The sequence below is a fragment of the Notolepis coatsorum genome (assembly GCF_963971535.1).
Source record: "Notolepis coatsorum genome assembly, chromosome: 19".
Classification (NCBI taxonomy): domain Eukaryota; kingdom Metazoa; phylum Chordata; class Actinopteri; order Aulopiformes; family Paralepididae; genus Notolepis; species Notolepis coatsorum.
In genome coordinates, this window is record NC_140183.1 from 62,690,752 (window position 1) to 62,718,605 (window position 27,854).

At 43.0% G+C, this 27,854-nt stretch overlaps 1 protein-coding gene across 1 annotated transcript; it reads right to left on the reverse strand.

Moving 5' to 3' along the window:
* Positions 1 to 759: 759 nt before the first annotated feature.
* Positions 760 to 27,680, reverse strand: nmt2 (N-myristoyltransferase 2; the record flags this gene model as incomplete). Its single annotated transcript, XM_084336672.1, has 12 exons — positions 760 to 1,340; positions 1,985 to 2,122; positions 11,464 to 11,631; positions 14,431 to 14,601; positions 14,848 to 14,956; positions 16,093 to 16,263; positions 16,705 to 16,821; positions 21,293 to 21,384; positions 22,436 to 22,554; positions 26,327 to 26,468; positions 26,611 to 26,728; positions 27,571 to 27,680. 12 exons carry the CDS (start codon positions 27,678 to 27,680, stop codon positions 1,320 to 1,322), a joined length of 1,476 nt encoding a protein of 491 aa, XP_084192798.1. The 3' UTR covers positions 760 to 1,319.
* Between the last annotated feature and the right edge of the window lie 174 nt (positions 27,681 to 27,854).

A 27,854-nucleotide genomic window follows, 5' to 3' on the forward strand; every position in this document is an offset into this window, starting at 1 on the left:
GCATCCCGTGTGTCCCCCGCAGCTTCCAGTGTGTCCCCAGCATCCCGTATGTCCCCCAGCGTCCTGTGTCTCCTAGCGTCCTGTGTCCCCCCCAGCTTCCCGTATGTCCCCCAGCATCCTGTATCTCCCCCAGCTTCCCGTATGTCCCCCAGCATCCCGTGTGTCCCCCAGCATCCCCCAGCATCCCGTGTGTCCCCCAGCATCCCGTGTGTCCCCCAGCATCCCGTGTGTCCCCCAGCATCCCGTGTGTCCCCCAGCATCCCGTGTGTCCCCCAGCATCCCGTGTGTCCCCCAGCATCCCGTGTGTCCCCCAGCATCCTGTATCTCCCCCAGCTTCCCGTATGTCCCCCAGCATCCCGTGTGTCCCCCAGCATCCCGTGTGTCCCCCAGCTTCCCGTGTGTCCCCCAGCTTCCCATGTCCCCCAGCATCCCGTGTGTCCCCCAGCATCCCGTGTGTCCCCCAGCATCCCGTGTGTCCCCCAGCATCCCGTGTGTCCCCCAGCATCCTGTATCTCCCCCAGCATCCCGTGTGTCCCCCAGCATCCCCCAGCATCCCGTGTGTCCCCCAGCATCCCGTGTGTCCCCCAGCATCCCGTGTGTCCCCCAGCATCCCGTGTGTCCCCCAGCATCCTGTATCTCCCCCAGCTTCCCGTGTGTCCCCCAGCATCCCGTGTGTCCCCCAGCATCCCGTGTGTCCCCCAGCATCCCGTGTGTCCCCCAGCATCCCGTGTGTCCCCCAGCATCCCGTGTGTCCCCCAGCATCCCGTGTGTCCCCCAGCATCCCGTGTCCCCAGCGTCCCGTGTGTCACAGCTGTCACCTACACCTATTTAGGCTTAGTTTACTATTGGCAGACTAATCATTTAAGTGGTCTCCCATCAGAAATAAATTTTCTCAAGAATTTGGAGAAATAAAATCACTAAATTCTAAATGTCAAGTTATCCCCTTATGTAACGTTTTTATTTTTTTAAGATTGTGATATTCATGTGTATGTATACTGTATATATGTGTGTGTGTGTGTGTGTGTGTGTACAGGAGCATTGAACTGTATGAGTATCTCAGGCATAGCATGACTTCACATTCAGGATGTTGATGATTTTAAGTAGGTTCACCTCCAGGTGAAACAACAACGTTCTTGATGAACCGGGTGCCAGGAGAGCTGCTTAAGAGTGACGCAGGTCTCCCGGGCGCCTTGTTGGGTTTATTGTTGTGGTTCTCATTGTCTAGCTCGGGCTACCTGTCAGCGTCCAGGTAGGGGGAATTAGCCAGAGGTTGCTGCCAACCTCCCAATCAGTGTTTGTAGCGGCCGTGGACAGACTGGCTACTGGAGCACGAGGCCGACCTGAAAACAGAGGTGACCTTGGCGTTAGAACATAGCTCTCTGAAGGATGTTTACATTTAGTCATTTAGCTGAATGCTTTTATCCAAAGTGACTTACAAGTTCTGTAAACAGGTCAGCACGAAGGGTACAACTCTGGCAGCTAAGGGTCAGTAACATTGTTCATCAACAGTGTAGAACTTGAGTGCTACAGACTTGAGTGTATAGTATTATAGGCAAGGTAGATTCATTAGTAGCAGAGTGCATAATAGTAAACATATATTTTTTTTAATTTAAGGAATATCATTATGTAATGTGGACAGAGTAAGCTCAATAAGTTCATAATTTTATTCCATCCTGTAAATATTAAACACTGTATTGTTATTTTTAATTCTAATTAGTGTATATACCTGACCACACTGTGCAGTTGTACAGCCCTGGCCTATTCCTATTTTATCATTCTATTCTATTGTGCTTCTATGTCAATTTAGTTTATACCCATTTTATTTTATTCTACCTTTTTATTCAACCATAATTGTCTGTCGCGTCAATGTCGCATCCAAATCAAATTCCTTGTAGGTGAAAACTACTTGGCAATAAAGACCTTTCCGATTCTGATGTTGTGAAGCTACCGGAACATTGCTGTCGACAAGCAAAGCACCACTGACCTTATCAGGGTCCATGGGGGGACATTTCCAGTTGTAGAGGTAATACTGCAGATTCCCGTCTCCGATGCCAAACTTCAGCTTCTCCAGGAACACCTTATTCTCCATCAGATCCAGAGCGTTGAACACATCAAAGCCTTTCTGTTAGAACACAGAACGAGAGGCAGACGATCTGAGTACGATCTGGGAGATTACACAGCCCTTAAGACAGCATGGTCATCCACATGTTGTGGCATTGCCCCACAGTGAAGTGCTTTTGGCACACGGTTATTCTAAAACTATCCTCGATGTTAAAATACCCTTATGTCCAAAAGTCTGCCTCTTGGGCATAAGGGTAGTTGGTATACAATCAGCACTCACGCCACACATCATTGTACTAGCGCATTTAATAATAATAATAATACATTCGATTTATAGTGCACTCTTTTAGTGACATTTGGAAACCAAATCCAAAGTGCTACAGAGTAAAAACAGACTTTAAAAACATAGGCAATTAAAAAACAAGGCATAAAAGCATAAAAAAGGGATAAAACACACAAGGCATGTATAAAAAGGTTCAAACAAAGGGAAGGCTTTCGTGAAGAGGTATATTTTAAGTCCTCTTTTAAAGGAAGCAGTGGTCTGTGTGGTGCTCTGAGGTAGTCAGGGAGGGCATTTGTCGTACAATTATGTTGAATTGGAAGATACAAAAACCAAATTGTTTTTGTATTGACAACTGGATGAGAGATTTCATGGACCTATTGACAGGAACAAGCAGCTTCAACGCTCACTGAATATGACCATGGAGAGGACGGTCCCTGGATCTTTATAAGGACATATCTGGAGAATAGACTATATGACTCTGGGATTAAAGCAAAAAAAAATCTCCCGACTGAACTTTTTTTCAGGCCAAGTCATATTCTTATTTTAACCTCTACTGTATTTTTTTTAATAGCGTTAGCGTTTTAAGGGAGCCTACTTGTAGAGCCTACTGTCCTGACTGTGACTATAGACTACTGTTGTGGTTGTTGTGCCAGGCAGGGAGGCTGTGTGCTGGAGAGCGTGAATGCAAGTCTTGTGGCTAGCAGTAGCTTCTGATTGATGGCGAGCTAGCACCCTTTTCCCATTACTTTGAACCATGAACTAAACGGCTTGTTATCATACAAACAAGGGACTAAACATGTTTCGCAATTATGCCACAACAACAATGGACAGTCTCCTCCCCACCGTTTGTATATCTTTTTTTACCACCCACCCCCTCCTAATGTACAGTCTCCTCCTCATCATATGTATATATTTACTGTTAGGATCTCTGGGTAAAAGTACTGTATATTTGCATATCGTATATGTGACAAATGTAACAGTACTCTATACCTGTAAGTCATGTATGTCCCTATGTCATGATGTCATGTATGTTGTGTATGTCATAAATGTCACTATGAATTGAAAATGGGGGACCCTGATGATGTAAACAAGACAAACATCTTTCTCTGGTCTGCATCCCCTTAACAATTGTGTGTATTGCTATTACCAAATCCAGAGTGAATGAATGAATGAAAACTTTATTTAATACACAAGACGCTCTTCTTGGGACCAAGTAAGGTTTCGTCGATAATCCAATGTACAGTTACCCCCACCCCGCCTACCCAACCACCTCCAATGTACAGTTTCTTCATCAAATGTATATACGTTAGACCAGTGGTTCTCAAACTGTGGTACGTGTACCACTAGTGGTACTTGGTGGTACTGCTGGTGGTACTTGAAAACATTTACAAAAAAGCAAAAAAAAAAATATATATATATATATATTTTTTTTTGCAGTCAGGCCACTGAACTTATAAGCAGGCCAGGCCAGTGTTTCTGGTTGCGGCGGCGCGATAGTTAGATAACCTAAGTGGGGAACAACCAGGAGATCACTGTGACAGAGAGTAATGCAGTCTAAACAGTCATAAATCTTTAATTCAACTTCAGCCCTGATCATAACCATTTATTTTTAGATTTTTTTGTAATGTCATATAAAAAAATTTAATACTCCCACTTTTCTGAAAAGAGTTGGTGTTAAATCTGACATTACAAAAAATCCATCAAAATCTGTTTTGCTGCTAATCATTGACACATGCCTAGCCTGTAATAATCCCCCCCAGAAAAATGTACTTTGCATTTGATATATTGAAAATATTTTACTTTTTGTGTGTTTTTTTAACAATAATTTGTGATGCCATCACACAAACTGGCATTTAAAGGGTAAACATTAAAAAATGTATTGAATATGTGTTTTCTTTTCTTTTTTACAATAATTTGTGATGCCCATCACAAACACTGGCATTTAAAGGGTAACATTTCAAAAATTCCTTCACCAGAATGCAGGAAATTAAGTTTTTGTAACAAAATAAGTGTGTGTGTGTGTGTGTGTGAGAGAATGACGGACAATTGCTTGCTGTGTGGGAGAGAGAGAGAGAGAAAGAATTAACCTGTTCCACCCCAGGTGAAAATCTGCATAAAATGTATACCTAGGTAAATGGAATATTGCTCCACTTCTACAAGGGCTATTTGCATATTCTTGGTATCTAGGAACATCTATGGACCTCAATGAATGTATTCTCAGTGTCAGAAATATTGTGTCTATTACTAGGCTTGCTTAAATTCTGATGAAACAAAGGAAAATATGAATTATGATTTTTCTTTTCATCTTTGACAGTGAATAAAACCATGATAATAATGACCAAACTTAAAAAACTGCCACTGGGCTAATTCAGTACCCTCTTGAGATCATGTGTACAAAAGATCTAAGGAAATTAATAAAGGGAAGATGATAAAATTGAAGGTTTTGTATATACAGTACTGAATTCTCCCATCCGGACCAATGCAATTTGAAATATTATTATAGAATATAGAATATATGCTTATACATTACCTTATTATAGCCAATTCGCACATTTATATATATATACATATAGTATCTTTCAAATGGCCGAGTTCAATTTGGATATAGTATCACCAGGCATGCGTAATAACATATACAGTTATTTAATGTAATCGACTGTACTTTTTTATTTCTCCCACAGTGTAATCATTCTGTAACTAATTTCAGATCTGATTCTTCCTACATGATTACAATAGTGTGGAGAAACTGACTGCGTTTCAATATTTGTCAAAAACGTTACCTTTTGTAGCTTATTATCGCGAATCATAAGAATTATTGATATGATTGCTTCAGAACGCCGAACTTTGAACGACCATAGCGGACCACAGGAAGTGTAGTTTGGTGAAATTTCAACACTGCCAGATAGCTAGCGAGGTCCTCTTGAAAATGGCCGCAAAAAGATTCCAATTCTGATCGTTCAACATTTTCATTTCCGCTTCCGGGTCAAGAAACGCGAGTTGAAAAAAAAACTTAAAATGATAAAAACTCACTTTTAACCTATTGCTAAACTATTGCCAACCTAACGTTTTACATTCTACATGTATTTGTGACATAGTAGTGATAATAATACTTGAAAACGTTTGATTTTAAAAAACGCAAATTTATTGCATCACTCATAAAAATATTAATATATGATAATAATGTCAAAAAGGGGTCGGTACCGACCCCGTGGGGGGGAACAGGTTAAGTACATTTGCTGAAATACAGTTGTTCTTAATTTTCTCACTTGCTATGTGAGAATGTTAGTTATTATGTTCTCAATGCCCCTTGCATTGTATGAGTTGTGTGGAAGCGTTTGCTAGTTCTCTTTTTTTTTTTTTTTTTATTATCTTTTCCCCCCTCCATTTTCCTCAGATTTTTCTCCCATCCCAATGTTAGTCGTTATGCCAATTCCCAATCCCCTTCCTGGTCGCTGCGCACTTACCCCCCACAGTCGGTCTGGGAGAGTGGAGGCTATCACGTGCTTCCTCCGACACACGTCCAGCCAATCAACCGCTTTTTTTTCTTTTCACCTGGCAGCGCGGATTCTCATTGAGAGGGCGTAGCGTGTGGAAGGATTACACTATCCCACTCAAGTCCTATCCGCGCTTAGCAGGCGCCCCGACCGAGCTGTAGGAGTCGCTGTTTACAACGACCCGGACCCACCCCGCCAGCTTCTCCCACCCTCTAATACTGCCAATTGTATTAGTGTGAACGGCCAGCCAAGCTGGTGACAACCCCGGAGCTGTGAGCTGGATTCGAACAGGCGAATCTAGCCGCTCCGGGGTTTGGTGACGAACGCAATTTCCGTTACGCCACCTGACCGCCCTTAGCGTTTGCTAGTTCTAGTGGTATCCCTTTGTACATTGTGGCTGTGTCTGACAAAAGTTAACAATAAATTGTATTGTATGTATTAGGAATACATTTGCCTCCTGCGTGAACTGTGCATAGCTGAATAGACTGTATTTTAACGCCGGTCATATGGTGGTACTTGGAGAGCCAGCTATGTTCTCAGGTGGTACTTGGTGTAAAAAGTTTGAGAACCACTGCGTTAGACTATTTTTGTATCACAAACAATACTGTATTTGTAAATCTGGTATGTCATAAATGTATAGATGTAGCAGTATTGTCTATCTGTATGTCATGTGTGTCATATATGTTATGATGAATTGAAAATGGGGGACCCTGATGTAAACAAGACGAAAGTATTTCTCTGGTCTGCATCCCCTTAACAATTGTGTGTATTGAGCCGTACTGTATTGTACCCATTCTGCAATTCTGTTAATAAAATGTTCAATCAATCAATCAATATTTAACAGATTGCAGAATGGGTACAAATTAGTATGGCTCAATACACACAATTGTTAACACATTAACTGCCACGGAGTTTGCCCGTCTCATACCACTCTCTGCCACCACTCTAAGCATAATGGAGATGTTTACCTTCTTTGCAGGGCTATAACTTTTTAAATTGTATTGCTAAATTGACATTACTATGGCCCATTCAACATCAATTATCTATCGTTCAGGATGTAGGAACGTTATACTTTTTCATTCATAGATTCATACGAAAATACCGTCTAGAATATAAATATGTTTTTATCGTTTTCTGCAGTAATTCCTAGAACGTGAGTTATAGGCATAAATGCATATATAGATTATCAACTGCCGTTTGTTGCCAATACACGCTATATTAAAAATTTCAACTGTACATGATCCTAAACGTTATGACTGATCATGCGCGGATGAACGGGGGGAGGGGGGGTCGTTTATAATTCCGTGATAGTCAGTAAATGCTTTAGTATGGGTGATATATTGATCAGAGCAGTTTGCATTCATAATAATAAACAATCACGCTGAAAATGCCGTCAGCGTCCTCTTACCGTTCGCCGATGAGACTGGAGGAAAAAGATCCCACTTATTTGACGTGGATCGCCTAGATCCATTTCCGGTTTGTATAATAATAATAAACGCCCAAATCATATCGATTATTGAGTTATGGCAGCGATCCATATGTACGGCTGTGTGTCTAGAGTCCCGCAACAATATGTGAGTGCCGGACGCATTTCCCCGGTACACGGAGATCACCAGAGATCCATTTCCGGTTGTAACTCGCCCGATCACCACCAGGTGGCAGTATTGAAGCGTTGCAGAGTTGTGCAGGCTCCCACTGTATCAGCCGAGGCTGGGTGAGGGCATTCTGAATACCATGGCGAAAAAATGAAATATGATCTCAATAACGTCGTACGCCGTGGAATGGCAGAATTAGCATGGTCCTTGAAACACGTTGTACGACGTTTTTGGCGCAGGATGTGTTAACACTTTGCATGCCACGCCCGAGATTATTCGGGTTATTCCCCCCCGGGTTGAATGCCCAATCACGAGAATATTCGTTTGTTCTCTTTTTTTTTGCAATCTGAAATCATATTTCATCAACCGTGTCTACCGTTGGAAATTCAGCTACCTCAGGCGCTCAGATGTGAAAAAAGCGCCCCCTATCGTCTCCCAGATGGTAATTCACCCTTTTGGATTGAACTCAATGAAAATGAATGAGAAAGAAAAACCTGCACTCCACATTTTACTTCTCACTCATGCAACCGCCGTCTACCAGCTTCATGCTGGACTCTCGGAGCAGCGGGGAATGTGTTTTACAGTATACACAGTGGATCACTAAAATGAGCGATTTTTTCGAATGGCGATCAGGAATTGGAATAATCCATTTGGATACCATCTGATCTCAGGTAAGGAATCTATGTTACCAGTCTAAGGATAATCAGACCCGTTTTCACGGATATATAAGCTTTTATGTGATTATGTGATATCGCTGTTTGACTGTGCGCGCCGTCAGGAAATAGGAGACTCGATTTTCGGCTTGCCGCAAGAGCGTGCATGCGTACACCGTACACATAATACTATCGATAATCTAGCGTTTATTTGAAAACGATTCATAAATAGGCCGAAAAATGACAACGTTCTAGAATATTCCAGGAAAAGGCAATTATCAGGGAATCTCTTCTTTTTTCCGTGAAACCGAGTGCTTTTCAGAATGGTAGAAAACGGAAATGAACCGATAACAAAACAATCTGCTACGACAATGTTGACTGGAAAATGAGTCTTTGATAAGCGACAGGCAGATTAGACACATAGCCATAATTTAAAACATAGATTAGGCGATATTAACGCTAACATTGAAGTGGCCCTGGGCATTCAAGGGACTAATAATGAATTAAACTTGGGCAGTGAAAGTGTTAAGGGGATGCAGACCAGAGAAAGACGTTTGTCTTGTTTACATCATCAGGGTCCCCCATTTTCAATTCATAGTGACATTTATGAAATACATGATATTGACATCATGACATTTATGGCATAGGGACATACTACAGGTATATAGTACTGTTACATTTGTGACATATACGATATGCAAATATACAGTAATGTTACCCATAGATCCTGACAGAGATTATACATATGATGGGGAGGAGACTGTACATTAGGAGGGGGTGGGTGGGAGAAAATATACAGTACTGTTACGCATAGATCCTAACAGAGATTATATACATATGATGGAGAGGAGACTGTACATTAGGAAGGGGTGGGTGGGAGAGAAATATACAGTACTGTTACCCATAGATCCTAACAGAGATTATATACATATGATGGGGAGGAGACTGTACATTAGGAAGGGGTGGGTGGGAGAGAAATATACAGTACTGTTACCCATAGATCCTAACAGAGATTATATACATATGATGGAGAGGAGACTGTACATTAGGAAGGGGTGGGTGGGAGAGAAATATACAGTACTGTTACCCATAGATCCTAACAGAGATTATATACATATGATGGGGAGGAGACTGTACATTAGGAAGGGGTGGGTGGGAGAGAAATATACAGTACTGTTACCCATAGATCCTAACAGAGATTATATACATATGTGTTTGAGTGATTGTGTCTTCAGATATTATTTCAGATATTGTTTGAAGAGGTGTATTTTTAGTCGACGGCGGAAAATTGCCCAGGTTTTATCTGTCCTTACTGTGGAAAGGTGTTCGTTCCACCATTGTGGAACTGTGAATAGCCTGCTTCAGGTTCATGAGATGTAAACGAGGTATTCTGATACATGCACCCTTTGTAGGGTTCGACACAGACTGGCACCCCCAGCAAACTCAAGTCAAACCGCTACAATATGTAAAGATGACAGTATAGAATAGAACCGCGAGTGTGTGAGTGAGCCTCCGCAACATCAGTAAAATAAAACCAATCCTTTCACCAGTCAACCTGGAAACAGTAGTCAATGCATTCATCACATCACGCCTTGACTACTGCAATGCCCTCTATACCGGCATCAGTCAGGCAGCCATGTCCCGCCTCAAAATGGTCCAGCACTGTGCAGCCAGGTTCCTTACCGGCACCAGAAAGAGAGAGCACATCACACCAGTCCTAGCCTCCCTACACTGGCTCCCAGTCCCACTTAGAATAGATTTTAAAATCCTCCTCCTCACCTTCAAGGCACTATCGGGTGCAGCACCCCTATACATCACCGAGCTCATCACCCCCTACGCAGCACCCAGGTCACTAAGGCCCCATCCACACGAGCGCTGGTTTTAATATAACCATGATTGTATGTGCGCAGTTGCACTGTTCGGCCACACACAACCGGGGATTTGCTACACTGCAACCGCGGTCTTTAAAACCGGTGGCCAGGGTGAAGTTTTGCGGTTTTGCAGTTGCGTGTGGGCATAGCAACCGAGGTTATTCCCAGTGTTTACAGCAGAGCTGTCGCAATTATTTCCCATGTTCACGGCAGACCGCGGGGTAGAGAGATTATAGCAGAGCCAGCTACACCAGTGTTTACAGCAGAGCTGTCCCAAGTACTGTTATATGAAAATGATTGTAACAAACTTTTGTTCAAAACGTATCGTCTGTGTTGAAGAGTGTTGTGATCGACTGATGTCTTGTCACATTCCTGACCTGACGCTTGTTATAAGGAACCCAGTCCAGACTGCATCCCCTTAACAATTGTTTGTATTGAGCCGTATTGTATTGTACCCATTCTGCAATCTGTTAAATAACGTTTACATCCATTTCATATCGGTAACGTTACCACATTACGTTAGCATTTAAGCTATATACTATACATGGATATAGCCATTCACATTAGCATGTAGCTAACAACACCGGCGGTCTTTTGTGAGACTAAACTATCCGCTCTTGGTGGTAAATTGTGTTGCTGATGGTTGTTTCATCAACAAAATGAGAGGCAGAACACACAGTGAATGTATCCGTTTGTTTATTGCAGTTTCTTTCTTTGCTGAAAATATATGTTCCGTTGGCAAAATGATCAATAGGGTCCAGCTGTGTTTCTAAAGTAACAGGAAGTTTAGTGAGCGTTCAGCCTTTTCTGATTGGTTGAAATGGCCTTCATGTCTGAACAACATCGCCGCCTACTGTTTTGGCATTGTACTACATGTAACGGTTGCTGGTGCCGTGGGTACGCAGTTATACACGGTTGTTCACCTGTGTTCACCTGTGTGGACGGAGTTTTATTTTTTTCTACTTCGGTCATATTAAATCCAAACGCTCGTGTGGACAGGGCCTGAGATCCTCCAACCAGGCTCGGCTGGCCCCCCCCCCCCCCGCACCAGACTAAAAAAGAGAGGCGATCGCTCCTTCAAGGCCATAGCCCCCAAACTATGGAACCAGCTTCCCCTGGAGATTCGATCTGCCCCTACACTGGAGTCATTTAAGGCCCGTTTAAAAACCCACTTTTATTCCCTAGCCTTCGATTAATCCTGATTCTCCCACACCCTAACCCACACACTCCCATGCAACTTTATCCTGCCCCCTCCCTCTTGTATCTCTTCTTGTGCTCCTCTGTCCCTGGTGTGCTATACTGTAATTTGTGCTCCCCTATCCGCTTGTCCTATTTTTTGAATGTACTGTCCTGTCCTGCTGTGCCTTTTTGTATTTGTGTATTTTATAGGACATTGATTTTATGCTTGGACTGTACTGTACAGCACTTTGGTTGGCTCTCGAGCTTTTAAATGTGCTCTATAAATAAATTACTTGACTACTTGACTCTTTTGAAAGTGACAGTTACCAGTTTGGCTAGGATCAGTGCGTCGTTCATTAGGTCCAGCAGTGGGGTCTGTGTGTGAACGCTGTAGAAGGAGTACGCAGCCTTCAGGTTCCTGTGGAGAGGGTGGTGCATCACGGTGGAGGGCAGAGTGTAGAAGCTGGTGAGATCCGTCAGCACACCGCCTGCACCCTGAGAGGACAGCAACAGCAATTTGTAAAACTCAAAAACAATAGGCATTATTTTAGCTTAAGCTGTAGGAATATTTCACCTAAAGGTACATGCCTAAGTAAATGGAAGATTGCTCCACTTCTGCAAGGTCAATTAGCATCTTCTTGGTATCTAGGAACATCTAGGGACCTGGGGGTATGTATTTCCAGTGTCAGCAATATTGTGTCTGTTACTATGCTTGAGTAAATTGTAATGAAGAAAAGGAGAATATAAATTATGATTTATTTTTGCATCTTTGACAGTGAATAATACCATGTTAAATCTGCGGGGTACGAGAAAATGCTCACTGAGCTCATTCACCACCTTATTGAGATCATGTGTACAAAAGATCTAAGCAAATGAATAAAGGGAAGATGATTAAACCGAAGGATTTGTAGATACAGTAATAAATGATAATCGATTTTAATTATGAATTCATATTTGACCTTGACCTTATTATGGCCAAATCATACATCTATGGATAGAGAAAATGCTCCACTTTCCAATGGCAGGGTTGAATCTGGATTTAGTCATTTCCTTGCGGTTTTACGATAATTAGCATTTTCCGATAAATTCGTATTTCCGATAAATCGTATAAAACATCGGTAAAAATGAAAATATACACTTTGACTACCGTTTTTGATAGGGATGGTCTTTACTCTTGGCTACACATTTTTTATTTTTTTTAAACATTAACCTCTTAACATCCAAGGGCCCACATCTGGACGATTCGCGATGCCACTTTGCCGACCTCTAGTGGCTCGGGTGTGCATTTCTTTTAATACAATATATAGATAGAATTAAAGCCCTATTTGCCTGTCGATTGCCCTTTCAGGTAACAAAATCCGTTCAGCGGTTCTTGAGTTACATGCCAATATGTGAGGCGTGCCCCAAAGTACGCAAAAGTACACATTACCACCCCGACTCCCGGGGCTCTAGCTCCGTCAATCATTTGGCGATCTCGAAAATCTTTGCACAGGGTTGTAGCCAATGAGTGTGGCTTTCCAATGATACCCCATGATATGATAATTGGGGATCTAATACGGTCTCTATTGATCGATTTATGATAAAGAAAAGCTTAACAGGTTAGGCAATAAAATACACACCCAAAGGAAATACAATTCATTGATCCGTAAAAGTTAACAACTTTGGTGATTTACAGCCATATATTTAAGTATGCGTCATAGTATGACATGCTAGTATACACTTAGTCAGTACTCGTCAGAGGCGGGTTATATTGACCATATTCACACGGCAGCCATTTTGCTCTTGTGTCGTGCTCAGGTTGGGATTTTTTTTTTCTTTCTTTTTTTGGTATTTTTCCCCCTCCATTTTTCCTCCGATTTTCTCCCATCCCAATGTTAGTCGTATGCCAATTCCCAGTCCCTTCCTGGTCGCTGCGCACTTACCCCCCACAGTCAGATCATCTGGGAGAGTGGAGGCTACCACGTGCTTCCTCCGACACACGTCCAGCCAATCACCGCTTCTTTTCACCTGGCAGCGCGGATTCTCATCGAGAGGGCGTAGCGTGTGGGAGGACCACACTATCCCCCTCGAGTCCTATCCGCGCTTAGCAGGCGCCCCGACCGAACTGTAGGAGTCGCTGTTTACAACGACCCGGACCCACCCCGCCAGCTTCTCCCACCCTCTAATACAGCCAATTGTATTAGTGCAGACGGCCAGCCAAGCTGGTGACAACCCCGGAGCTGTGAGCTGGATTCGAACAGGCGAATCCAGCTCACAGCTCCGGGGCTGGTGACGAACGCAATCTCCGCTCGGCCACCTAACCGCCTAGGTTGGGATTTTTTTAATTTTTTGTATCCACTTTCTCCATTTTTCTCCCATCCCAATTTAGCCGTGCCAATTCTCCCCTCCCCTGTCTTGATCGTTGCTTGCATGTGCCCCCCACTGGCCGGTCGTAGGGAGGATAGAAGCCCATCACATGTCCCCTCCGATACATGTGGAGGCAGCCAGTCACATCTTTTCACCTTCCAGCGCGGACTCTCATTGGCGAGGAGTAACGTGTAGGAGGCTCACACTGCCCCCGCCATTTTCCTGTCTTTGCTGTGCAGGCGCCCTGACGACCTGTAGGAGTAGCCGTTTACAACATCCAGATTACCACCCACCGGCGTCCCTCCCGCTGACTCTGCCAATTGAGTCAGTATGACGGCCGGCCCAAGCCGGAGGCAACGCTGACAGCCGGATTCGATACCGGTGTCTCTTGCGTTGGTGACGAGCGCAATGTACGCTGCGCCACCCAGCCGCCAGGTTGGGATTTCTTTCCACCCTGTTCAGACCTTAGGTTCCCAACCTGAGCATGATATACTGTAAGAGCAAAATAGCCACTGTGTGAATAAGGTCAATTCTGCACCCCAGATCCTACAGCTGATGATGCAGCACCAAAGATTACAGTGTTTGTTTTCCTGGGAGACGAGGAAAGAGCGATTTGAAAAGCACTGTCATGCTATGTGACTACATAAAGGATATGGCTGGAAATCGGCTAAGTGGAAATTATTTAAGTGGAAATGATGAAAAATGTCCTCTTCTCTCCATGTAGTTAAGAATGGTTCACAGACCATCAACACATTTCAGTTTCACCTGCATCAGACTGCAATAGAAAGATCACACATCGTCGAGCGTGTTGGCAGTCTGTGAATAAGAAGACTGCATGGACAGAGGAGGAATCTTTCATCTCAACGTTTTTTTTTTAAATTATTATATTCTTGTGAAACAGTATATAACGAGTTAAATGTAAAAGACAAAACCGGATTCCACAGATACCTCCACCACAAATGTGTCTATTATGTTCTCCTGGGGCAAGAACCAGTGAGACACCTCCTCTTCCCCCATAGAGGGCGCTAACTGGAAACGTTGTAGGTGTTTCTGTAGCAGCCCAGTGACCTGAGGGATGTCGCGCCTCTCCATCGGCCGCAGGCCTGGTGTCTTGGGGCTCTGCGCGGGCAGACAGAGGGGTCAACATTCTTACTGCTCACGTGCAAAGAGAATAATAAAACAGAGAACCTGTGAACTGTGGAGTTAAATAAAAAAATTCCATCTGAAGATTTTTTGCTCTGCTGCTCAATTGGAGCTACGGTGTAAAATCATCCTTCTTTGTCATATTTCCTTTCAATTCATATACATTTTTGCATTTAAATAATCTATAATCTGAGGTCAGAAGTAGTTTTGAATGGTGTTTACATCTGGTAGTCTGTAGAGTTTCATGGTTCTCTGCAGGGTCATGTTTCGGCTCAGGTGGGAAAACTTCACTTCCACCAGCTTTCTTGGGTTCAGAGAACGGTGCCAATACCTGAACACCCCCACACACACCCCCCCCCACACACACACACACACACACACACACACACACACACACACACACACACACACACACACACACACACACACACACACACACACACACACACACACACACACACACACACACACACACACACACACACACACACACACACACACACATTAACCCTTTGTTCCTCTCATCACACTCAGGCAGAAGCATACATGTGATTAAAATGTGTGTAGTACACTGTGTGGTAATATTGTGTGTATAAACACTGCAGGCAGTACAAACAGGTATGTAGTACACCATGTGGTAATATTGTGTGTATAAACACTGCATGCAGTACAGACAGGTATGTAGTACACCATGTGGTAATATTGTGTGTATAAAGTACACCATGTGGTAATATTGTGTGTATAAACACTGCATGCAGTACAGACAGGTATGTAGTACACCATGTGGTAATATTGTGTGTATAAACACTGCATGCAGTACAGACAGGTATGTAGTACACCATGTGGTAATATTGTGTGTATAAACACTGCATGCAGTACAGACAGGTATGTAGTACACCATGTGGTAATATTGTGTGTATAAACACTGCATGCAGTACAGACAGGTATGTAGTACACCATGTGGTAATATTGTGTGTATAAACACTGCAGGCAGTACAAACAGGTATGTAGTACACCATGTGGTAATATTGTGTGTATAAACACTGCATGCAGTACAGACAGGTATGTAGTACACCATGTGGTAATATTGTGTGTATAAACACTGCATGCAGTACAGACAGGTATGTAGTACACCATGTGGTAATATTGTGTGTATAAACACTGCATGCAGTACAGACAGGTATGTAGTACACCATGTGGTAATATTGCGTGTATAAACACTGCATGCAGTACAGACAGGTATGTAGTACACCATGTGGTAATATTGTGTGTATAAACACTGCATGCAGTACAGACAGGTATGTAGTACACCATGTGGTAATATTGTGTGTATAAACACTGCATGCAGTACAGACAGGTATGTAGTACACCATGTGGTAATATTGTGTGTATAAACACTGCATGCAGTACAGAGGTAATATTGTGTGTATAAACACTGCAGGCAGTACAAACAGGAGTGTAGTATACCTGCACGTGGACACAGGCTTGGGCAGCACCACCCCTGCCGTGTAGACGGCTTGGTATATACCCTCCAGGTTCACCCTCCTGGTGATCTCTCTGATGAGGACCGGAGCTACGCGCTTTGAGCGCAACTTTTTATGGACACACAAGAAGTTGATCTCGACCATCTTCTTCAACCTGGAGAAGCAGCAGAGAGTTCGGGGTTGTTCCGTCAGTCAGGTTTTTTTATTGCGGGAGGTAATTAAACTGGATCAGTCTACGGAGTGGGAGATTTAACAGGGGGGGGGGGGGGGGGAGACTTCAGTGCAAAATGCCACTGAATGTTCAGAATAGGTCCCTGAAATATGGATTACAGGTGTCTTTATTAATAAAAATGTTGTTGAAATTTCCCCATAAATGAGATTAGAGTCAAATGTATTGTCATTATACAGTACAACGGAAATAAATTTGGCATCCAACCAGAGTGCAAATGTAACAGTAAAGTGCAACAGCAATATACAATGTACAGGTGGTTAAACTGTGTACAAAATATACAAATGAATACTGACAAATGCCCCCCCCCCCCCCCCATATCAGAAAAGGTAAATAATGAGCAGAGTGCTGTCGCTTGCTCCTCACGTGTCATAGATGTGTACGTCTGCAGGGGTGGCACTGATGAAGCCCACCAGCTTCTTGTTGGAGGACACCCTCACCCCACAGTGCCACTGTGGCAGCCAGCCTGGGGGACGCAGCGCCCTGCCAGGGAGGAGACAGACCTGGCTCAAACAGTACATGCAGACGATCCATGTTTTCTACTACTTTAAGTACCAGATGGGTGGGGTACGATGTGATATATATACGACTGATAGATATGATATCATTAACACTTTGATTGCCCAAGGTTAAATGCATGATATACCATCCCTTGCTCTATTTAACATGGAGAAGTTCCCCTTCTTTGCAGGGCTATAACTTTTTAAATTCTATTGCTAGATTGCCATTATTAGGGCCCATTCAATGTCCTATATGTATTGTTCATGGTGTAGCAACGTTAAACTTTTTCATTCACATATTCATACTAAAATATGGTCTAAAGTATAAGTATGTTTTCATCTCTTTCTGCAGCTTTCTCCAGAACGTGATTTATAGCCCCAAATGCATTATATTGATGATCAAATACAGTTCGGTAGGAATCTGTGCGAGATCAAAAATTTCAACTGGACGTACTTCTAGAATTTACTACACGTCATCTGATGTTGACCGGATGGGCGAGGGGGCGTTTATAATTCCGTGGGCAACGTTATACCATTCATCTAATGTGGGTCATATGTTCATCATAGCAGTTTATATCGAACACAGTAATACTACACGCTAAAACTCACCCCAGTCTCCTCGGGCCGTTGGGCAATCAGCGTGGAGTAGGCAGTTTTCGATTATGGGATGTTGAAATGCCCGATCTATTTCCAGGTTGTATAATAGTATATACGTCCAAATCATGTTGTTTTTTCGAGTTATTTCCACCGATCGATGTTCACTGTGTGAAGACAGAGTCTCTCTAACATTAGCGAGTGCCCGGACCCCATATGGAGTGAGTCCTGCCGGTTCAAAGGTTGATATCCGGTTTCGATCTGCCGATCGGCCACCAGATGGCGCTCTTGAACCGCTAGAGGGTTGAGAGGAGATCAGCACTGTGTGTCAAGGCTCCGGAACGGAAATATGATTTCGATCACAGATTTTTGAAATATTGATATCAAAGACGAGTTACGGCGTCCTCGGCAACTTGAGCATGGCGGGGAATGACGAGTTCTGGCGTTTTCGGCAGTTAAAGTGTTAATAGATATATGATACGATTAACGATATATGATATGTTTTTTCCCCCCAATTGGTTGCAATTGTGAACAATAGCCAAGTCAGGAAATACAGTTATATCCACTTGGCCAATCATATGGATCACTGCAGCTCAACAGCCAATGAGGGGAGTGGTCAGGAGGAGTCTATGAATTCAGCATTTGATGGCCTTGTCTGCAATCGACCCAATAACATGCTCTTCACACTCAGTGTGAAGAAAGCTTCTGTCCAAGGAGCGTATGATTATATGATACGATTAACAATATAATATGATATATGGTTGATAGATATTAGATTAGATTAGCTTAGATTCAAATGTATGTAGCACAAGTACAGTACAACTAAAAGGAGTTTGGCATCCAACCAGAGTGCAAATGTAACAGTAAAGTGCAACAGCAACATACAGGTAATTAAACTGGGTACAAAATATATAAGTTAATACTACCGAGTATAGTGCTGATCAGATTTATGTACAGAGTTGTAGTATTAATATGTACAGTGATACAGGTATAAAGACACTATGGTAGTAGTCATACTGGCCAGCAGTGTAACTAGGATATGTACAGATTTATAGATCTAGTATCTACAGATATGGAAAAGGATTATGTGCAGGTAAGTAGAGACAGGTGTGGATAGTAGGGCTGACCCCTATTAGTCGAATAGTCAACTAATCAATATATATTTTTTTTTATCCACTTTTTCTCCCATTTTCTATATTTTCTCCCATCCCAATTTCGTATCATCCAATTCAACCCTCCCCTGTCACGAACGCTGTTTCTTGCCTCCCACAAGCCGGCTGCAATGTGGACTAAGTCATACATAGCACAAGTCCCCTCCGGTACTTGAGGTAACAGCAGTCGCATCTTTTCACCTGCGCAGCTCGATCTCTCAGTGGCGAGGAGTAACGCGTGGGAGGCTCACGCTGCCCCCGACACTTCCTGATTCTACTGCGCAGGCGCACCAACCGACCTGTAGGAGTCGCTGTCCACAACGCCCGATCCCCACCCCTCAGTTTCCCACCCCCTAATACGGCCAATGTGTATTAGTATGAACGACCAGCTAAACTGAAAGCAATGTGGAGCAGCGTCTCCAGCATTCGTGGTGAGCGCCTTGCCCACTACGCCACGTAGCCGCCCTATATATATATATATATATAGTAATTCTTTTTTTATTTATTTTTGTATCATTCTTTCCAAAAGAAAAGAGGCCTAGAAGCGTGGCTAACGCTAATGGCGCGCATACCAGAGGCTAACTGCCTAAGAAAACAGGCACAGAGGCACTGAAAGAGGATTTCACCCATCTAATGAACACAATATCAAGATGTTTAAGTTTAAGTTTAAGTTTATTTGGATCCCCATTAGCCACAGCAGTGCTGGGGCTATTCTTCCTGGGGTCCATAACACATAAAATACAGTTACAGACTTATACACTCACAACATTTACACGTCATACAGACAATTAAAACAATAAAAACCCTAATCAAATTCATAATACAATATAACAATATATACGCCTTATGAATTCATAATACAATAATACCTACTCATAATTAATTCATAATACAATACAGCATAATATACTATTTAGCTTTTACATACATTATCTATGTTCATATCAGCCAATTATACAATATTTTAATAATATATCCCTATCAGACACATGCCTTTTCATCCATATATACCTATCTCTTTATCAGACACATACATTTTCATTTACGTACACACTATCTATTAGGGAATGTCAATTTCTTTGGTTGAAAATGTTGTTTTACCACGATTTTGAAACGACATTTACTATTCTCCTGCTTAACATGTCTGGGAAGAGAGTTCCATTCCTGCATACCACGGAACATGACAGTTCGCTTCATTGCATTCGACCTCACTTTTGGAAGTGTAAAACCTCGTGCAGAAGCATGTCTGGTGGAATGGTTGTGTCTGTCAAGACTTATTGATAAATTGTTATATAAAATTGAGGGGATCTTTGTAACAAGAATATTCCTAGTGAATACAAGGAGTGAGCAGAGTAATTTATGTTTGACAAGTAACCAAGTCAAACAACTGTGCATCGCTGCAACATTAGTTCTGTACTCACAGCGAAGCGCTATACGTGCTGCTTTGTTTTGTACCATTTATAATTTTTTCAGTTTATTCGTCGTTACATTCGACCATACTGCAGGACAATAGTCAAGATTTGACAAAACCAGAGCTTGAATTACCTGTTTGATAGAATTTAGTGGTAACAAATGAGCACATCTTTTAACAACAGAAATCCCTCTTCCCATTTTCACTACTATATTGTTTATATGGTGTGACCATGACAATTTACTGTCTAATGTTACCCCTAGGAGTTTAGTCTCCTGGACTTGATTAATTACCACATCACTTATCAAAAGTTTCAAGACTGGGTTCGTTCTTAGAGTATGGTTTGAACCGAAAATGATGCTACTTGTCTTTGATATGTTTAGAACTAGTTTGTTATTCTTTATCCATTCCATCACTGATTGCAACTCTGCCTTTAGGACCGTATTTAATTCATTGGCTGAGGCTGATGTGTAAATCGTTGAATCATCCGCATACATAGAAATATAGGACTTATTTAGGACAAGAGGCATGTCATTTGTAAATATGGTGTAGAGCAAAGGCCCAAGGCAACTTCCTTGGGGTACTCCACACCTTACCGTTTTAACTTCTGAGTAACTCCCATTAAAAAAAACTATTTGTTTCCGGTTTGCTTCCATCAGTGGACCAATTGCATGCTTTTGCAGATGACAAGAAGCCTTCCGTCGCCTCCTTCAGACATTAAGCACCCCCACAGCCCAAATGGAATGATAAAAAAAAAATATATATATAATTCTTTTTTTTTCACTTTCTTTTTCATAGTCGACTAATAGTCGACTATCGGCTAATTTCGGCCAATCATAGTCGACTATCCAAATCCTTAGTCGGGGACAGCCCTAGTGGATAGATATATATACGATGAGAATAAATATATATATACGGTATACACAACATTATTGTACATGCCATGTATATGATCAGATATATGGTATGATATGATTAACAATACATATGATACGATTGATAGATATGATCAGATACAATATATGGTATGATATGATAAGCACATCTCTTTCCTCCACTGTCGGTGTGAGAATGTGCGAGTGAATGAGTGAATGTGAGGCATAAGTCGTAAAGCGCTTTGGATAAAAAAGCTGCTATATAAATGCAGTCCATTTACCAAGAAGATAATTGACCATTTCAAAGGACGATTCGATTACTGTACAAAATTCCTTAACCATTAACTAAGAATCAGTCAAAGTCAAAGACAGGCCTACTGAACAGCCAGACAACAAACAGATACACATGAAGGAATGGCTCACCATTTGAGAAAGTTGGGTGAATAGTCAAATCTGAACATGTTGTCGTCATCCTCCACATAGTTTTCATTCAACAAGGTGTAAAGTTCCTTCAGCTGAGAGAGACAACAAACAACCATTTTATATTTTTATACTTTGTTTTTTTCTCTCTTCCTCTCCTCAATAGCGACATCCCCAAACCCTGAGTGTGACACGCGTACACTACACATGTACGAAACTAGCCACACTCACCAGTAGGGTTGCACGATACACCGATACTAGAAAGGTATCGCGATACCCAGCCATTAAAAACGTGTCCAATACTCCATTTCATTAGTATCGATACTTTAGAATAATAGCCTGATGCCGTATTTTCTGAGTTCAGTGACTGGAGCTGTGTGTCTGTATGTATGCGTGTGTGTGTTTCTGAGAGAGCGCAAGTTGTGTAGCGGGTGTGGCAACAGTGTCAGCTGATTTTAAGTAGCCAAACGGAGATTAGCTACATAGCTCTTAGCATGTTATAGCTCTGCAGCTGTAACAGAATAACATTTTCATAAAGAATTGTCCATGTTTTGTCATCTTTTTTTTTTTAATCTACTCTTTCTCCCCATTTTCTATTTTTCTCCCATCCCCAATTTCGTATTGTCCAATTCTACCCTCCCCTGTCTCGAACGTTGTTAGGCCATGCCTCCCACTGGTCGGCTGCAATGTGGACGAAGCCTTGCATCACGTGTCCCCTCCGGTACACGAGGAGGCAGCCGTCGCATCTTTTCACCTGCACAGCGCAATCTCTCAGCGGCGAGGGTCTGCGTGGGAGGGTCACGCCGCCCCCATCGCTTCCCGATTCTGCTACGCAGGCGCACCAACCGACCTGTAGGAGTCGCTGTCCACAACGTCCGATCCCCACCCACCAGCTTCCCACCCCCTAATACTGCCAATTGTATTAGTATGAACGACCAGCCAAGCTGGTAGCAATGCCGAGAGCTGGGCTCGAACCCAGCATCTCCTGCATTAGTGGCGAGCGCCTTGCCCACTGCGCCACTTAGCCGCCCCATGTTTTGTCATCTAATATTATATTCCATCCACGCCCTGGTGTTTTAGGTTTGTGATACTTAGTGTCGGTATAAGTCAACATGCTGGTATGGTGACATCACACTCACTACTCACCACGTCGGCGTCGCTGAGGTCCAGCGTGTCCCACGTGAAGCCCTGCGGCAGGGAGTACGGCTCCAGCCTGATGTTCTCCTTGTCGGCCTCGATCGCCCCGTGGCTTGTCACCAGCTCGTCTGCACAGACAAGGCGGCTCGTCAGGCGATTTGAAACGTTGTACGGTACATTTAACCCTTTGTCTCCCGTCTGTACTGTGGTAGTGAAAGGGTTAACCTTCTGTAGTGCTTTGTTTTTATTATTGTAATATGTCTGCATGAAAGTTAATTTGGATTATAATTAGGGAAGGGAGGGGGTTGAAATGTGTCTTTTTTATTTTGGTCATGTGTTACTGTCTGTATATATGTATAAAAGAAGAAAAAATGCAATAAAAATATTGTAAAAAAAAAAAAACATCTGTAGTGAACGGGTTAGTTATTCTCAAGTGTGGCTGGGTAGCGTAAAGGTCTAAGCACGCGCCTACCATTTAACCCTTTGTTTCCGTCTGTACTGTGGTAGTGAAAGTGTTAACCCTTTGTAGTGTGGTAGTGAAAGGGTTAACCTTCTGTAGTGTGGTAGTGAAAGCATTATAGAAGGTTATAAGCCTTTCACGGTTTCCGTCTGTAGTGTGGTAGTGAAAGCATTATAGAAGGTTTACTTATTATAACCCTTTCACGGTCTTCATCTGTAGTGTGGTAGTGAAAGGGTTAACTCTTTGCAATGTGGTAGTGAAAGGGTTAACCTTCTGTAGTGTGGTAGTGAACGGGTTAAAGAGTTATTCTCAGCGCGGCTGGGTAGCGTAGACTCACTCGCCTACCACCTGGGTTCGTGGGTGGGTCAGCGCCGAGCGGTACCACCGGCATGGTCAGTCGTCCCTATGACGCGGGTGGGAAGCCGGTGGGGTGTGAGTCCTGGTCGTTACAATAGCAGCTCCTACTGGTCGGTCTGTTCAGCAGGGAGGGAATCTGGGGGAAATGGCGTGAACCTGCGCACGTGTTACGTTCTCCGAGTGAAACTCCTCGCTGTCAGGTGAAAAGAAGCGGCTGGCGACTCGGAGGAGGCATGTGGTATAGTCACTCTACACCCTCCCCAGACCGACAGTAGGGCAGCATGTGGTATAGTAGTAGTCTACACCCTCCCCAGACTGACAGTAGGGCAGCATGTGGTATAGTCTACACCCTCCCAAGACCGACAGTAGGGCAATGTGTGCAATGACCAGGAAGAGAATTGGCATAACAACTAAATTGGGAGAAAATTATAGAAAAGCAAAAAAACTAAAAATGTTATTCTCTCATCAAGGTGTGTGTGTGATGGCCACCTTCCTTCTTGCCACGGGGATCTTGAAACAAAACTTGTTTTCCGATTCTATATATAGACCTATATCTAATTTTATGTTGTCATGTTTGTTTATGTTTGTTAAAAAAAAAGACCTATGTGACACCAAAAGCTCCTGATGCGATTTTATAAATATAGTATACCAATGTTTGACTCATACAAAAGGAGGCTATCTTTAAATAACACGTCTTTTATTCCTTCGAGTGCAAAAAAAACAATAACCTGACGAGGCATTAGGTGAAATGTGTTGTTGGATTCTGTTTTAGCTCTGAAGAAAATACATTTCAGCCTCCTTGTATCCGGAGACCATTGTGAAATTCAGTACAGTGAAAAGCATGTTTTTCAATCTTGTTGCATGTTGAAGTAAAATGACACAAAATGTTAATAGCTGTTGTTGTTGTGAAAATGATGACTAAGTGGTGTAGTGGTTAACACTGTCGCCTCACAGCAAGAAGGTCCTGGGTTCGATTCCCGCTTGGGGCACCAGGTTGCCAGGTACCCAGGTGGGGTATCTCCCGGCCCGGGCCTTTCTGTGTGGAGTTTGCATGTTATCCCTGTGCTCGCAAGGGTTTCCCCCCCAGAAAAAGAGATAAACCCAATGGAAAAACATGCAGAACAGATTGCTAACACTGTCGCGTCCCTGACGAAGACGGACAGGAGCACTTGGATTGGTCCCCGTGGGTGGCCCACGCCACAGGCCATGTCTGCTCCTGGCTCGCCTTGGGGGGGAAGGTCGACGGGATGGGTCAAGCGCAGAGAGGCATTTAATCTGCGACCCAATGCATGTGTGTGTCGCCCATCTTACATGTGTGCGTTGCTGCATGGCAAATAAAGACTTCTACTTCTACTAAAGAAGATGTCTATCGCCCTGGATATCGACAGAATCAAGCCATTTCGGTTATCCAATCCGATTCCTCTGAAGATGTGACAGATGGGCAAATGGATTCTATAATATAGTGTGAACAGAAGGCCACGCCCCCTCAGTCTACTGAGAGTCGGCTGTGCTCAGAGAGGGTGACACTAATAACAAAACAAATGATATATCTGACATCTAACATTCCACAATAAGCAATTTGTGACTGAATTAAAACATTATTGTACGGGATCTTTACCCCTTTCACTACCACACTACAGAAGGTTAACCCGTCTGTAGTGTGGTAGTGAAAGGGTTAACCCGTTGTCGTGTGGCAGTGAAAGGGTTAACATTCTGTATTGTCGCAGTGAAAGGGTTAACCATTTGGTGGTGTGGTAGTGAAAGTGAAAGGGTTAAATGAATGTATCCTGCTTTTGTCAGCACCTTAGAACAGGGGTTCCCAAACTTTTCAGGCCAGGGCCCAGAAAATAAGGCATCAGAGAGCCGCGGCCCAATGCACATCATCAGGCTTTTTTTTTTTTTTTTTTTGCCATGCGACCGATTTTTTAAGCCAAATATCACTTCAATCCTATTAAGTTAGTTCAAGTTAGTTATTCATTTATATGTGCTATTTATGAGAGGGCTAACTTGTTGCAAAATAATAATGATAATAATAATAGCCTCATTAAAATACTATTGTTGCTTCGGTTGTTTTCAGCGTTTTATGTGCATAATCTGTTATTTAGTTTGAAATGTTCGTTGAAATAAGTAGATTTTTCATTTTTGTTTATTTATTAATTAATATAAAACCATATAGTCACATTTTAGAATACAATAGAATAGAATTTTAGAATACAACTAGAAACACTGTCCTGGTCTGCTTCTAAGTTCAGTGGCCTGACGAAAAAATAATAATAAAAAAATAAAAAATAAAAAATAAAAAATAAAAATAATTTTTTTTTTTTTTTTTTTTTTTTTTAAATCATCTCGCGGCCCACCCGTGGCTGCTCGCGGCCCACCTTTGGGTCGCGACCCCGACTTTGGGAACCACTGCCTTAGAAGATACACGCTGCTACAGACCATGTAACTAATTATGCATAATTTTATAAAAATGTACTCTTGGCACTTTTCACCATGTAGGCCAGTGGCGCAAGCCCACTAGACCCCGTGCATGGAGGCAAGAGCCTTTGACCCCACCAGGTGGCATGGAAATTGCTCAATGCACTGCCACTAAAATTGCCCCGGGACCCCCGCTGTGGCTCTCTCTCCAGACACTCTTTGAAACATACTGTCCTCCATCAGCACAGAGCACATTGACTGTGACCAGAGTTAGTCAGTAGGGGGCACTACTGGGTTCCGCCTGCCTGCCCGCCCGTTGACAGAATAACACTATCTCAGTGGAACAAAGCAAGTTACTGGGGGTCATGATTAACCATGTATAATTAATGATAAACCGCTCCCGACACGTATGGGGCTCAGGAGGTAGAGCAGTCGTCTGGTAATCCGGAGGTTCCCGGTTTGATTCCCGCTCCTCCTCCTCTCGTCGAAGTGTCCTTGAGCAAGACACTTAACCCCTAATTGCTCCCGATGTGCAGGTTGGCACCTTGCATGGTCGCCATCGGTGTGTGAATGTGTGAGTGAATGGGTAAAAACTAAGGAACAAATTGTAAAGCGCTTTGGATAAAAGCTGCTATATAAATGCAGCCATTTACGTATGAACTTACTTAGCTTGGGCACAGGCTGGGTGTCCCAGAACTGGTATTTGTGTTTCGCTGCATCGTCGATGCTCTTCGCTGGACCCTGACAGGACAGCAACTCCATGGCCCTCTGGATGTCCTGAAGCTTCTGCATAGGCAAGCCAGGATTCTACAGGGGCAGGGGGAGAGCAATACACATTAGCACACTGCACAGTCGTATAAGACATCCGGCGAGGAGACACAAACGGCGAGGGAGGGCATAAAAACAAACCGGTCCCGCTGTGTTTTAACAGTTACAGAGTGTCGCTCACCTTTATGTCTTGAGAGTCGGAGGCCGAGTCAGACTTTGCTCCTCCAGAGCTCGGCTTCTCTTTTTTCCTCTTCTGCTTCTTCTTCTTCCTCTTGGCCCCCAAATCTCCCCCTGGACTCCTACACATGTAGACATGAGGACACATCACACATTCAATGCATCATGCATGTAACAACTGTTCGCTCCAACTCAAGACTCAGGTGAAAACAACTGCAGACCTGACACCATCAATCAGAATCAGAAAAGTCTCTTTATTGACAAGTAGTTTACACATACAAGGAATTCGATTTGGTCGTTTTTGGTGCAACATTTTAAACAGAGACAATTTGGTAGAATAAAGTAAAAAGGTGCAATAAAATAAAATGGAATATAAACTAAATTCAAATAGAAGCACGTCACTACTAGACTATAATATAATTATAAAATGTAAAAGAATAAAAAAAAGAAAAGAGACCATGGCTGTACAATTGTGCACGATGTGGTCAAGTATATACACGAATTAGAATTAAAAAAAATAAAATAAAAAAAAAACAGTGGGATGGGATCTTTTGCAGGGGAACAGCGACGAACGACAGCGGAGCCGATCATCGGTAGACAGTTAACTAGCGGCTCGCTGTCATCGCTGTCATCATATTCCCAGACACCAGGTTAGCTAACTGCTAGCATGCTAACAGATTCATATGCACGAGTAGCGTTATGGTATAGAAATAGCTGCATAGTTAGTATGTGTTCCTGTCACTAATGTTGCAGGCGAGTCGTCCCCTCCGTAGTTCGTGGTACATGACGGCCCGGAGAGACGCCCTGGGCAGCCAGTGGCACAGTGAGCTAACGTGAAGTTAGCTTTAGCCAGAGCTGCTCCACTCCCGAAAGAACACACAGCTAACGGGACAAACACGTACTATTATTTGAAATAGAGGACGAAGCGCCGCCTTTACTGTCGTGTGGGGCTGGTCATCCTCACCCTTGCATGTGTTCATTCTCCTCCTCGTTATCCCCGTCTATCCCGCAGGTATCCTGGTCGTCCAGCTCCAGGCTCTGCTGACTGGCCGCAGACTCACTGTCCTCCGCCATCATGAAAACCTTAAAAAAAAAAAAAGAAAAAAAAAAAAACGTCAACCGATACAGGGGCACGAGCGATGGATGGAAAAACAAAGAGGATGACAATAGGAACAGCGCCATCCAGCGGCCATCTAAAGAACAGTGTAGAATGAATGAATGAATGAAAACTTTATTTAACAGATTGCA